This window comes from Oreochromis niloticus, linkage group LG1 (assembly GCF_001858045.2).
Source record: "Oreochromis niloticus isolate F11D_XX linkage group LG1, O_niloticus_UMD_NMBU, whole genome shotgun sequence".
Classification (NCBI taxonomy): Eukaryota; Metazoa; Chordata; class Actinopteri; order Cichliformes; family Cichlidae; genus Oreochromis; species Oreochromis niloticus.
In genome coordinates, this window is record NC_031965.2 from 12,514,046 (window position 1) to 12,527,789 (window position 13,744).

General features: G+C 39.5%; 1 protein-coding gene across 3 annotated transcripts; it reads left to right on the plus strand.

Annotated features, from left to right (window-relative positions):
- The first annotated feature begins 43 nt into the window (after positions 1-43).
- Positions 44-12,277, plus strand: LOC100698897 (lactadherin). 3 transcript variants are annotated; one of them, XM_025904136.1, is made up of 10 exons: positions 44-361; positions 5,221-5,346; positions 5,427-5,558; positions 8,303-8,416; positions 8,617-8,798; positions 8,886-9,041; positions 9,803-9,947; positions 10,640-10,842; positions 10,938-11,090; positions 11,514-12,277. In XM_025904136.1, exons 1-10 carry the CDS (start codon positions 298-300, stop codon positions 11,655-11,657), a joined length of 1,419 nt encoding a protein of 472 aa, XP_025759921.1. In that variant the 5' UTR covers positions 44-297; the 3' UTR covers positions 11,658-12,277. The 3 variants fall into 3 exon arrangements, with proteins under 3 accessions (XP_025759921.1, XP_005461626.2, XP_005461625.2); XM_005461569.4 differs by lacking the exon at positions 44-361 and adding an exon at positions 2,263-2,539 and having other exon boundaries at positions 10,658-10,842; XM_005461568.4 differs by lacking the exon at positions 44-361 and adding an exon at positions 2,266-2,539.
- The last annotated feature ends 1,467 nt before the right edge of the window (positions 12,278-13,744 follow it).

Below are 13,744 nucleotides of genomic sequence, written 5' to 3' on the forward strand. Positions count from 1 at the left end.
TGTTGTTGACAACTAAATGATGTCAGCGGATAGCGGATACCTTTGGGTTGCTCGTTTATTCTCCAGTTCTACCAGTATTAGCAACGTGAATATTTATTTTCAGGAAATTTGTTACTCTATAATTTAACTCTACTTAATTCCCATTTATTCTGTGATGGTTATTACAGCATCCTCTCAGCGGTCACGCCCACCTTTGCACCTTTTTGCATCGTGAAGCTTTAAGGATTGGACAAGCTGTAGCCTATATAACGTAAGCGTAAAATCCACAACAACACATTAGGCTGAAAAACACGGGGGATGATAGACCTGACTGACCAGGCTTCTATTTACAGGTCAAGCCCTCGTCAAAGATACGCTGAAGGTCAGTGTGACAGGACAACATAACATTCCCTGTCAAAGAGCCTATAAAAAAGATAATTATCAGGAGGACATGTTAGGTGACTGGAAGATCTAGAATGGTCATTTTTTGCTTGCCAATTAAACACAGCCATTCTACAACTTTTAATAGCTTTAATTTATCACTTTGAATCACTACAACTCCCATGCCTTCACTGTAAATTACATCTGTACTGTGCTATATACATAACATAATATGTTATGTACTTTAACACAATTTCTTCTAAAATTCACTATAAAGCATAGCATGGCTGCATTTACAAGATCCTATTTATATTTTCTTATGCAAAGTTATATATTTGTGTTATTGATCGGATCTTTAGGATTACGAGTCTAAAAGAGTCCAGATCATTTAATAATATTAATAAGATTAATGTCCCCACTGCAATTGCAGCTTGATATCCACTAGATGGAGACAGAGTTTAATCTCCTTATGGCGTCTATGAATTTAGCAGGCAACCGAAACAGGCATTGGGTTTAATGTAGTTTGTCACTTTAGTTTTAAGTACCCTTAGTTTTAAGTACTACTTAAAAATAAATAATGGCTATTATATATTTGGTAATAATCTAGCCAGTACCCATGACCAAAGAAAGCGCGTGGCCCCAGATCGGGATCAGTTTGATTTCTGCAGTGTGACTGCTCTGCCACCAAACAGTCGAGTTTTCCCACGAGGATTTAATTCAGACACTTTAAATCCCTCTGTTTTTCGGTTTCTTTTATGTTGGGGGAAACAAAAGATCCTGTCAGCAAAATGTTCCAACTGCATGTTTACATGTAATTTTACAGTACTGTGCAAAAGTCTTGGGCCCTCCCTAATTTCTTCACATTTTTCTAGGAAAATGAGAAATATCTCCCAACTGCTTTATTGAAACATTTTTAAAGATACATGGAAATACAGTATATAAGGCAAAAACAGAATATGTACAATTCTAACCAGCTTGAAAGTTAATATATGTTATGATCATCTTTGTTTTTCAACACAGCCTGAACACTTTCCAGGAATATGTCACCAGGCTTCTTTAAGGACATTCAAAGCTCTTCTTTGGATTGTTTACTACATTTTGTAATTAATAGCTTTTTAGTAATTGCTGATTTAGTACAAAAATGCTGTCGAATTCTCATATCTTTGGTTAGATTCAGCTAAAGAAATAGGAAGCAGGCTGCTAGTAGCATAAAGATACAATTAAAAATTGGTTATTTACTAAGTTATATGTCGTGTGTAGACACAACACTGGCTCATCTTTTGAGTTAGGGAGTTTTAAATACTTGATTTATAGGCCAGTGTTAAAGAAGAATTGTAATAAAGTCTGGCTCCTTGGAAGCAAAATAAAAAGAAATGAGGTGTGGCTCAAGACTTTTGCACAGTACCCTATGCAACAGGTGTTTTCGTTTCCAGTATATAATCCCTAGGGCTAATTCAAATCTAAGCCTGACCTGTCAATCTGGCCAAGGGGAGGGGTAGTGGTGCTTTCACATGCTCACAATAAAACAAGTTATTCAACGGACAAATATTTTAGGGTGCACTGTGAAGTGGAATAACAGGTAATTAAGCTAACTGATGCCTTTCAGTGACTTTGTTAATTTGAGATAAAAGTTAACTCACGATGAAAAGACAAAATTAAAGTGGAAAATGCCTTTAATAGTAAGGTATACTAGAATAGATAAAGTAAATTTAAAAAAAATTGACCAGCACCATAGCACATAAATACATTTGTTTTAGTTGTTTGTTGTTGTTGTTTTTATTTATTTAAATGTAGAAGTAAGTAAGTTTGAAGTCAACAAGAAGTAAAAATAATGAAAAAAGTGGCGAACAGGCTGCCATGCATGAATGTCAGAGGACTTCCTCCTCACTTCTCTCCGCCCACCAGAAAACGTCACACGTCGTTAACTCGGGTATTAGCGAAAATCTCAGCTCTCCCATTTATCACCCGGCTCTTCATCTGCATTTTAGTCGGAATTGCGATATTTCCGACTGCGTTTCAAAGCCGCATTGGTATTCAAATTTTAAAAGTAGCGCGTCTTTCCGGACAAACAACCCCGCGGTACAAAGTAAGGCCAAAACAAATATGAAACGTCCTGGAAATGTAACCCCAGCGTATGTAGGAACATTTGCTCTGCTGCTTTGCTTGCATTCAGTCACAGGTAAGTTTCCTTTTGAACAAACGACACGAATCAAAGCGGATTATTGCGTTAACGCAGAACTTAAAAGTTTGTTGACAGGTCTCTCTCTGCCTCTAACACTAGACTCCATCTACTCCTTAAGGGGACTCTGGTACTGTTTGTTGTATTTTCCATGGCATTTGCTTCCCCTTTCCCCATTATATTGTCAATTCACACTGAAGTGACCTACTTTGATTGCTTTTTGTTTTTCCTTTTCACATAAATTAACGTAATGCATGGCGAAAAGAAAACAGCAGATGTACAACAGTAGCCTAAATATCTCAAGTATTTTTACTATTCTTACTTAAGCATTTAGGATTCAGTTTTTAAATGTGCTCTTTTTTGCCCCCTGAAAGCAGTCAGTATAGACGTATGCCTATGGTAATGTGAGCTCATTATTGTCCTGGTGGACTAGGTCATTAAATGTGAGACCGGTCTGTTATTACACGTGATGCTCTGTTATTACTAAGCTCTATTCTGAGCAGTGATCATTGTACAAGAAGTGATACTTGCAGTAGTGAACAGTTCTCATGTTTGTTTTCCCCTTTCTCAGTGGACTTCTAGAAATGTCACTATTCTCACGGGCACACTTACAGGTGTCCCTTTAGTTGTCTCTGTGGACATCTACCTGGACTCACAAGGATTTGGTACACATGGAAAGGAAATTAATGCCATCTGTGCTCCTGTCTGGGGCCATCATGAACCAGCTGTCCACTCATCTAAATTTAGTTCAACATGCAAATGTGATTTTGTTGTCATGGTGGTTGTGTACATTCAGAGTCCCACCTGTCTGTCAGGTGTGGTGCATATCCTGTCCCACCCCTGAGCTGCTGCATTGTCATGCTATGTACCTAGTCTGTTATTCAAAGAGCCGCATGCTTCTGGAAAACCCGGCTAATCCTGGACATAAACACATTCTGCTTTCAGAGGTTGGCTCATGAAGACAGTGGCTACATCATAGGAACAGCTGTTTTCCAGCTCACACAGCCTTAGACACTTTCCAGCATTTATTCAGGTTATACTTTTTGAGAATTTAACCACATAAAACTTTATATTGAGTCACATTTTCCACTGTATTTTGGGTTATTTGTTATGTGTTTATTCTTCTGATCCGTTTTTATGGCGAATTGTGGCATTTTATTGGCAACGCTGCTCTTTTCCTGCTTCAGAGATGTTTGACTGTAGTTGCCAGATGTGTTGGTTATACCTTGTATCACATTTCTGTGTCTCATTGCTTTAGTGGCATTGTTTCGTAAACATAGACTGTGCTGTATTCAAGAATAATTCACGTAGGGTTTTGGCCTCACTGCCAAACAAAATGCCAGTAAATTGCAGTTTGTTCCACCTGGAGCTGCTCACAGTTTGAATGGTGACTGCTGCTGTTGAGTCAATAGACTGGAAAAAGAAAAATGAAAAAAAGAAAACAAACATAATGAGGTAAAGGTTTTGTAACTTTGAGAGATCTCGTATGACTCATACGTTTTTGTCCTGCCGCTCCCACTGAGGTCTGAGCCATCATTTCACTCAATCCAGGCATGATGTGTGACTCAGTGCCTCCCAGCAAAAACTGCAGCAGCCCTAATCAGGGCAGAAACTCTAGCAACACCAGGTTACTCTTTAGATACACCTGATGACTGTACCCAACCATTTACCATACATTATCTGCAATAGAAGTGAACTTTGCAGTGCTATATTGAGTCGGGAGTGCTGAGCGATACCATCTTTTAGACCTGCGGCATCAAACATAATGCCCGGGAACTAGAATTACCTGCCAAAGACACCAATTTGGCCCACTCAGCAGGTTTGAATAATGTAAAGGAGGGCATATATTTTGGAGGTTTGCAGCTTCTCCTGCTGATTAAGACATCTCCCAGGGCCATTCATAATACAACAAAGTAATTCATTAATAGAATTAAATTACATAAAGTTTTTTTGTTGTTGTTTTTTTTCCACTATCTACTATAGAAATGTGTGCTTTTTGCAGTGGGTTCACATAAAAAATATAATTAGAGGACAGTCTACAAAATGAGCTAACAGAATTTCTTCTGTCATTTTACAAATGTATTTCTTAAAATTTAAAACGTTCTTGTTTTAGACTAAACATTTGGAGATTCGCATGATCTCCTGCTTCAGTTTTAGTAATTCCTTTCTCCTTAAATTGCTTGTTTGCAACTCCCAGAGTCTCTGAAGATGTAACACAGTCGTGGCAGATGGCTCCCCCTCCCTGAACCTGTTTCTGCCAGAGGTTTCTTCCTGTGGAAAGGGGGTTTTTCCTCCCCACTGTCACCAAGCGCTTGCTCATAGGGGGTCATCTAATTGTTCAGGTTTTCTCTGTATTATTGTAGAGTCTTTACCATACAATATAAAGAACCTTGCGGTATCTGCTGTTGGGATTTGGTGTTATATAAATAAAACTGACTTGAACTGAAGCTGGTAGAGACAATTTTAAATGTACTGTCATGATTTTCTTTTTTGCTATGTAAAGGGTTTCTTTCCATTGAATAAACAAACATTTTATTTGGGAAACCTGTGGTCACAACACATTAAATAGACTGCTCTTGTACCCCAAAGCAGGCCTAAATGTGATATGCATGTGCAGCAGCTGTGTGAATAGTTAATACTAATAATCGTTGCACTGATTTTCCTTTATCTCTCTCACTCAGCGGACTACTGTAAGGTAAATCACTGCTACAATGGAGCAACATGCGTGACTGGAGTAGGAGAGGAACCCTTCATCTGTATCTGTGCCGATGGCTTTGGTGGAGACACCTGTAACCTGACAGAGACAGGTAGAGCTGAAAAGGAAAATTCCGGTGGGAAAGCACGGAAGCACGTACCGAAACTAACACCTTTCTTTTTACATCTTCAGGACCTTGCAGTCCCAACCCCTGCAAGAACGATGGGTCCTGCGAGGTCATCGCTCCGACCAGACGAGGAGATGTTTTCAATGAGTACATCTGCAAGTGCCAGCCCGGCTTTAAGGGAGTGCACTGCCAGATCAGTAAGTTACTTCTGGCTATGAGTCAAAAGCCTGAACTGAACCCTTTTTGTCTTGTGCATCTATAGGACTACATGCTGTACTCCCAGAGGACATTTAACTCCTTATTCAATGAATTTTAAAACAATTTCTGGCCACTTAATGTTGACATAAAAGATTTATCGTTTAGGAATGGGTTGCATTCTAATTTTTTTTTTTTTTTTAAGTAGTATTTTTTTAGAGAACAGCTTACCCAACAATGTGAAAAACACAGTAGCAAGCTCCACTTTCAGCAGATTTCCCTAGAAGTTTTAACACAAGGAGTTTTTTCTTCCGGTCACATCTTCGGCAATGAAAGGGATGTGTAGTCCGCTCAGCAGCTTCATGAAAGGAGCTCATTCAGTGGCTTCTGTGGTTATTCTGTTTGGCTAATTAGTAAAAGACCACTCCAAGTCTCTTAGCATGCAGATGCTTCTCACACAGGGTCAACATTGCATCTATTTTAACTCAGTCAAATGAATAGTGAATTCAGTCATATCCTCATAGTAGAATCCAATACAAGTTAGCATTAAAACATGGGGATTATTAGTGGAGGAAATGCATTAGAAAATAAAAAAGGAAGCCAAACTTAAGATGGGTTTTTTTTGTGTGTGTGTGAATATTATTCCTATACACCTCTGAGCAGTGGCTGACATCCTTAACTGTGAATCTGGAAGTAAAAATGATGAAAAAGATTGAATGTATCAACCTTCTGATTCAAAATCTTGCATAACCCTGTGAGGAGGCTTCCCCCCCCTCTTTTCCTCTTTTTGTAGAGGAACAGCTCACCCTCCCAAAGCCCGCGCTCTGACCACCAATTGTAGTGTTGGTGCAGTCTGGTCGTCTACTCCCAGATATTTTCTAATTTTGAACCAGGCAGACAATATACGCTGCTCTATATAATATGTCCAGTAAATGGACGGAAATAACTCTCCACAAAAAACAAGTGATGTGATAGTAGGTAAAGAGCCTTTCAGAAGTCACTGAGGTGAAGCCAGAGCGTGTGAAAATGAATTCCACTTGACAAAAATAAAATGTTCAGTACAGGCCGGATCATCAGGCTTCAGATTTAAGTAGCAAAAAAAAGCAAAGGCTATTTCACGGTCCGTCTCTTGGTAAGATCACTTGTTTCTCAGTGTTATTAGCTGTGCTGTGCCCGTGCTGTTGTGACCAATCCTCTTAGCATTAACTGGAACACGAATTAAACAGACCCATGTGGCATTACGTCAGCCCTGCATTAATTCTGAAGTTTCTAGGCGTTACTAAAACAGGTGAAATAAGGCATGTGTGATGCTTAAGTGTAGGTGTCAGTTACATAGCTTTTATCAAGTCTGAATTTAATAAAGTAACAACGCTTTTGGACTTTACCTTTTAAAAAAAATCTTATTAGATTTTGTCACTGTCACTATAAAAGTTTGCCTGTAAACTCCTCCTACACAATCAGAGTTGAGCAAACAAAATTGGCACATAGGTACATTAGGACCCTAAAGTTTCTTATCTATATACGATATTATGCCATCACATTGCCTAGCAACCACCTACCAACTGGCTGAAATCACGCATTTGTAGCATTTATGCACCTGTAACACCTTATAAAAGCACTGTATCATTGCAATTTTACAACAGTTAATTTATATTCAGATTATAATCTATATATTATGTTGTATCATCATATGTCATATCCCTGTATTAGCCAGTGCGCATACTATTTCTCACACAGAGATGAAAAAGCAGAAGACAGCGTATTTTACTGTGTAGATCATATAATTTATTGATGTGGGTGAGATTTTCTACTTGTGGATTTTTCATGGAACAGGGAGTGGGGCTGACCTCCTCTGGCTGCGGGCTTAGGAAAACATCATAAACATGGTACACACTTGTTTCCAATACAAACCAAACACAAAGACTTGACATAACCTACTATTATTACAAAGCAATCTATATACTGGTCATTTGGTAAAACAGCACTTTCTGTCTTCTTAGCTGCTTACCTTCAGTCACATTTTGCCTTGTAAAGACTAAAATGCTTGTAATATTGTTTGGTGTGCAATCTCACTACTTGGTTTAAAAATGAATAGTTTCTTTTTAAAACAACAGAGAAGAAAAATGTGCAATCATCCCAATTGTCTGTAGTCTTCATGTTATATGAGCGTGCCACCTTGTGGAGATTACCAAGCATTACCTAGACAGTGTTTAGAGGCGTTCACAACACGACCTTAAACATACTTAAAAACTTTGGGTGCAAAAGTTTTTATCCATTAAACAGGAGAAACATTAATGATATTTAATGACAAATTTCACTATCATTTGAAATATCTTTTTTTGTTTTTTTTAAAGAGCTCAGTTTGTGTATACTGCTGTTGAGCGGATGTTCTAGCTTGTTGCCAGAATAGTTGGTGTGTAAGTCTGTCAGGTGACACGACATTGATATAACTTTGAAGTATCCGCTGTGTCCCACCTGTTCCTTCTCCAGTGACGCCATGCCTCAGGGCCACTTCTGTCAACGCAATAAGATTGAAGAGTAATTATTCGTCACCACCTGAATGTTGGAGACTCTGTGAAATTATTATGGTCATTCACCTGCTTCAGTCCTCCACCAGTTTTCCCTCAGATGTTAGTGTTTGTGTTTGTTTGACAAGTGTGAACCACATCTCAAGCATTCTTTTTTTGGGTTTTTTTTTGTTGTTGTTTTATTTGTTTGTCTTGTAATTTCTGAATTTGATTTTCAGATGTAAATGACTGTGAAAACCAGCCTTGTAAGAATGGAGGGCAATGCCGAGATCTGGATGGAGACTACTCCTGCCAGTGCCCCTCACTATATGTTGGAAAGCAGTGCCAGCTACGTATGTGCACCACCATTAGACACACACATTTCAAACATGGACAGCCTGTTGTTACTCGCTTTGCCTCAACATTTTTTATAAAATTCAACGAGGACTTAAAGAATGATGAGATATCCTTGTAAGCGTGGCTCACTCAAGCATGAGAAAAAGATCTAAAGCGTGGCAAGAGTACCAAAAAATCCCTCCATCTCATACCCCAGGGTGCGTTTCTCTGCTGGGGATGGAGGGAGGAGCAATCGTGGAGTCCCAGATTTCTGCTTCCTCTGTGCACTACGGCATTTTGGGTCTTCAGCGCTGGGGCCCAGAGTTGGCTCGACTGAACAACCAAGGCATCGTCAACGCCTGGACGTCAGCCGCACACGACAAGAACCCCTGGATCGAGGTGAGAGAAGTGAATGCTTTTGACGAGACTGACCAGTGCATGACCTGTGCAGATGCTCACTGACTCGTGGCCTTTTGGTTACAACAGATTAATATGCAGAAGATTATGCGTCTGACGGGCATCATCACTCAGGGTGCCAGTCGCCTGGGCACAGCTGAGTACATCAAAGCCTTCAAGGTGACGAGCAGCCTTGATGGAAACTCCTACATCACTTACAAAGTGGATGGCCAGCAGAGGGATAAGGTTAGACACAACTTTGTACTACATATGTTATTTTCCATTGTGTTTAAAGTGGACCTGTTAAGCTTTTTCTCATTTTCTAACACATAGATACTCTTACAGTGGTGGATGTCGATATTAAGGTGTTAAACAATCTAGAACAATGAGATGAGGTGTAGAAGTAATGCCAATGAGCCAAAAGGACCCAATTTGAGACAGTTTTTTTTTTTTTTTTTCAACTCTTGCCTCTCCATGATGTTTATTTAGAGCTGTGTTCCTGAGATGACAGATGATATCTGCTCTCACTGACAAGCTCCACCTACCTCTTGTTTGAACCCTCTGTTTGTAAGAGGCAGCCAGTCAAAAAAAGGCGGAAGAGTAGGCAGCCCAAACCGCCCTGTTGCACCAAAGTCCAGTGCAGGACAAATAAGGATTGTTCTCTTTGTCTTCAAACTTCACAACTATATACTGCCCTTGGGGGACCTGGGTATCTAGGGTAGCTAAGCATTTGACCTTGACCTTCAAAATCAACTTTGACTCTGAGATCAAAATTGATCTTGAAAAAAATTTAAAGAAACCATATTGAGTAATCTATCATATGAAAGGCACAGAGAGAGATATACAACACACCGTGACGGCATAACAGGCTGACATCATCATGTTGTAATAAAAACATCATAAAACAGTTTTAGTATAGCCCTTGCCCTTTGGTGGGAGTTGTGCTCTCTGAGTGTTCTTGTTGACTTTGTTTATTCAGTTTGCTCACCTGTGTTTGTTTGCTGCAGGTTTTTGTGGGCAACATAGATAACGACCGCACAAAGACGAACCTTTTTGACGTTCCTATCGTGGCCCAGTACATCCGCATCATCCCCGTGGTTTGTCGCAGGGCCTGCACGCTGCGCATGGAGCTGCTGGGCTGTGAACTTCATGGTAAACACAATAAATTTCCAGCACAGCCATAACACTTACAGCAAGGTCAGAGAGCAAAAGCAGTTAGATAAAAAAGATAGGACATTAATGAATAAGGACAGGTGGTGTACGCTAAGTTGAAGTCAGGTCACAGCCTCTGTGAACCCTTAACCTAAACTACATAAGTCCTTGCAGCATTGTTTGTGTGTCTTGTGCTACTGTGTTGATGTCTTCTTACTGTGGTCTTGCTGACAGGTGAAATGACAGACTTTTTAAATTTAATTGCGCCACATCTAGCGTAGTTTGACCACATAGAACTCTGTGGGTACAGTCCTTATTATGAAACAACAAAAGAAGCCATTTCAAGCACTCAAGAATAAAAACACGGCCGGCTGTGTTTTTGTCCATCTGCAGCTTTTGTCTTATTTGATCTTAACGCTAAAAGGTTTAAAGAAAAACAGCTCTGTGTGCTATGTTGCATGCTTTCTTCTGCATTGTGTGGCTCTTCTGTGTTTTTTCCTTTCACTCGGTCACTGGTGGGTGTTTGTGATTGTAATCAGTCACGCGCTTTGTGAATGCTCGTCATTCTTAAAATGTTGGGTGAAGTTGATTCTTCTTTTCTGTCGGGTGATTTCAATTTTTCCCCTCTTTTCTCTTTCTGTCGCTTTGGCTTCCCCCTCCCTCCGTCTGTCCGTCTGCCTTTTGATTCACAGTTTATTCAAACACGGCAGGTTGCTCAGAGCCTCTTGGTATGAAGTCTCGGTTCATCTCAGATGGGCAGCTTTCAGCCTCCAGCTCTTACCGCACGTGGGGCATTGATACTTTCACGTGGCACCCCCAGTTTGCCCGGCTGGATAAAGTGGGGAAGACTAATGCATGGTCTCCTGCTTACAACAACCGCTCAGAGTGGATCCAGGTGAGGGAAACCGCAGCAGTCACCTTTTTTAAAAATCTTGTTTTCTTTGATGTTACTAGTTGGTAATGCCATTTTTTTCCCTGCTCCTTCCCCAGGTTGATCTAGAGAAGACAAAGCGCCTCACGGGCATCATCACACAGGGTGCAAAGGACTTTGGAGTAGTGCAGTTTGTGTCAGTGTTTAAAGTTGCATACAGCAATGATGGGGAGTCCTGGAGTACGGTGAAGGAGAACACTGGAAATGATAAGGTCAGACGTATGTGAATACCTGAAATGCCATTTCCTCTTTTTTTTCCATATATATCAGAGCTAAGTTAAAAATAAGGTAACATATACTTTATTATCTCAAAAGTTGAGAAATTGCTGTGTTGCAGCAGCCAAAACATTAAACAAAACCTAATAAAATACAATATTACAAAACGATATTTTGATTCAGTAAGGTAAAAATGCAGGAGCTGTATTAAAAAACCTACAAAAAATCATAGAAAATTTCACTTCACCTCCACTTCAGTTGGAAAAAAATTGTAATCTAACAAACAAAACACACACTCACACTCCCATGCATGCACAAAAACAGTTTTCTGACACGAGTAAATGGGAATGCTACAGTTATGAAGATGTGTTCAAAACAATGTGTTTTCATTTAACAGTAACCTTAACATGTTTTTGCAGCTCTTCCAGGGAAACACTGACAACAACACCCATAAGAAGAATCTTTTTGAGCCTCCGGTGTATGCTCGATACGTCCGAGTCATCCCCTGGGAATGGCACGAGCGCATCACTCTGCGCATGGAGCTGTTGGGCTGCGATGATTAGAAACTAGTCAATAACCATTTATCAGCACTCCATCCTCATCCTCAGATGCTCCGTCTGCTCGCACCACAGCAGAGGACAGATCACAAACAGAATCATTTGCTTTGTTTTTTACTCCATGGAAATCATATTTGCTGAATAGCTTGGACTTTAACACTTGTAGCACTTTGACTGTAGCAACTTTTTTTCCCCCCCTAATGTTTACATTGCTAAAAGTTTGTTTGATGCTGCAACATTGAACTGCTCACAGATCCCTCACAGATTGATCATTTGTCCTTTAGGAACTTTTTTTTTGCACAGATCTTCTCTTAGTCTGTCTAAGAATGCAAGCCCTGAGGTTTTCCTGGTGTAATACAGAGTGTATTTATGGCATTTCCAACCACACAGGACAGGAAAGCTTGTCCAGAGCAGGAAAATTTCACATTTTGACTCCACGGATGAGTAGGGTGTTCTGTTTGTTTGTTTTGGGGGGGTTTAAACACATTTTGACACCTTTTTGCTTTGTTCCTAAACTTAATTTCATGACCAACTAATTCTTTTTACAAAAAATGTGAAATATGTAGAAAACAGCAACGTTTTGCATTCCTTTTTTAATTCACTGTTGGTTAACATTATTAAATGTTTAAAAAAAAAAAACTTTTTCTACACTTTGTGTATCTTTTCAGCTGAGACACAAAAATAAATTTTTGAGCTAATGCCCATGTTAGAGTAGATGTTTACAGCTGATTTAAGCATGAGCTGACTTGTTAGCAGAGTCTCGTACACGAGGTACAAAATGAAGGCGTAGATAAAGACAAAAGTGAGCATTCTTTTGTACAACTCAGCATTTAAAAGGAGATAAAACTTAAAAGAAGGTGCAGTTTTTGAGCAGCCTGGCGTCGGCTGTGTTCCTCTTTGTTTTGCAAAGAACAAACTGTTCTAACCACACAAAACATGATGTGAGTCTTCATGCTCAGCCTGGTGATGGTGAAATATTCAAACTAAGGAATTCAGGAAATCATTTCTTAAACACTGATACACAAAAACACATCCTTTAACTTACTATTATTTTTGCAATTTTATGTCCTTTTTATAAGGTTTCAATGTGATTCCACTTTTCTAGCAGTTTTATTTTACTCTCACATCCAATGGGAATCTCTACCCAACGGTGGAAACATTGTGGACGTCAAATTTGAGTGAGTGACGCAGTACAAAAGTACGGGAATCACTCTTAAACTGTTTTCTAACAACCAAATTAGTTTAAACAGCCTGTTTATGTAATAAATGAATACATGATACAGCAATAAGAAAGAGACATGGCAAAAATAGCATCCATGGGGGGAGTTCAAGGACAAAACCACTGCTGACTAAAGAGAACACAATGGCTCGTCTTACATGTGCCAAAAAAACATCTTGATGACTTTGGGGAAATGATTCTGTGAACTGACAAGACCAAAGCTGAACTTTTTGGAAGTTTTGAGTCTGTTACATCTGCGTAAAACTAACAGCATTTCATAAAAAGAACTTCATAGCAACAGTGAAACATGGTGGTGGTAGTGTGATGGTCTGGGGATGTTTTGGTGCTTTCCTTAAGCACACTTGGATGTTCCAAAACACGCCAGCAAGTTCATCTCTGAATGACTCCCAAAAAAAAAAAAAAATTGAAAGTGGCCTAATTAAAATCTGGAATTTGATCTGATACTTAAAACACCGCTTATGCTTGAAAACCCTCCGGCATGTTTGAATAAAACAATTCTGTAATAAAGAGAGTGCCAAACTCCTCCACAGCAAGAGAGACTCGTTGCCAGTTATCACAAACGCTTGAATGCAGTTCTTGCAGAAGACTTCGGCTTGCTCTTTACACCAGTAATTACACCTTGTTAGTCCATAAGCTCACAATCCTGGCATGTTTGGCCTCTGGCAGCATCTTTCATCTCTGTAAAATAAAGGCAGTGGAGGTCAAAGCATCTCTAACACATGATACTTCTTCACTGTTTGTGTCTGCTGTGACTTTGTAGGCCATGTTTTCCACACCATAAAAGGAGTTCTTTTTAAAGATTACGGTGTTTCATAGTGTTTCTAGTACATGCTGCTTCCCTCCATAACAAGTA

Excerpts from the sequence above, each read along its gene's own strand:
- LOC100698897 (XM_005461568.4), top strand. The coding sequence starts at position 2,464 with ATGAAACGTCCTGGAAATGTAACCCCAGCGTATGTAGGAACATTTGCT. Across the intron at positions 5,559-8,302 it reads GGGAGTGCACTGCCAGATCA|ATGTAAATGACTGTGAAAAC; the intron begins GTAAGTTACTTC and ends TTTGATTTTCAG. Across the intron at positions 11,091-11,513 it reads AGAACACTGGAAATGATAAG|CTCTTCCAGGGAAACACTGA; the intron begins GTCAGACGTATG and ends ATGTTTTTGCAG.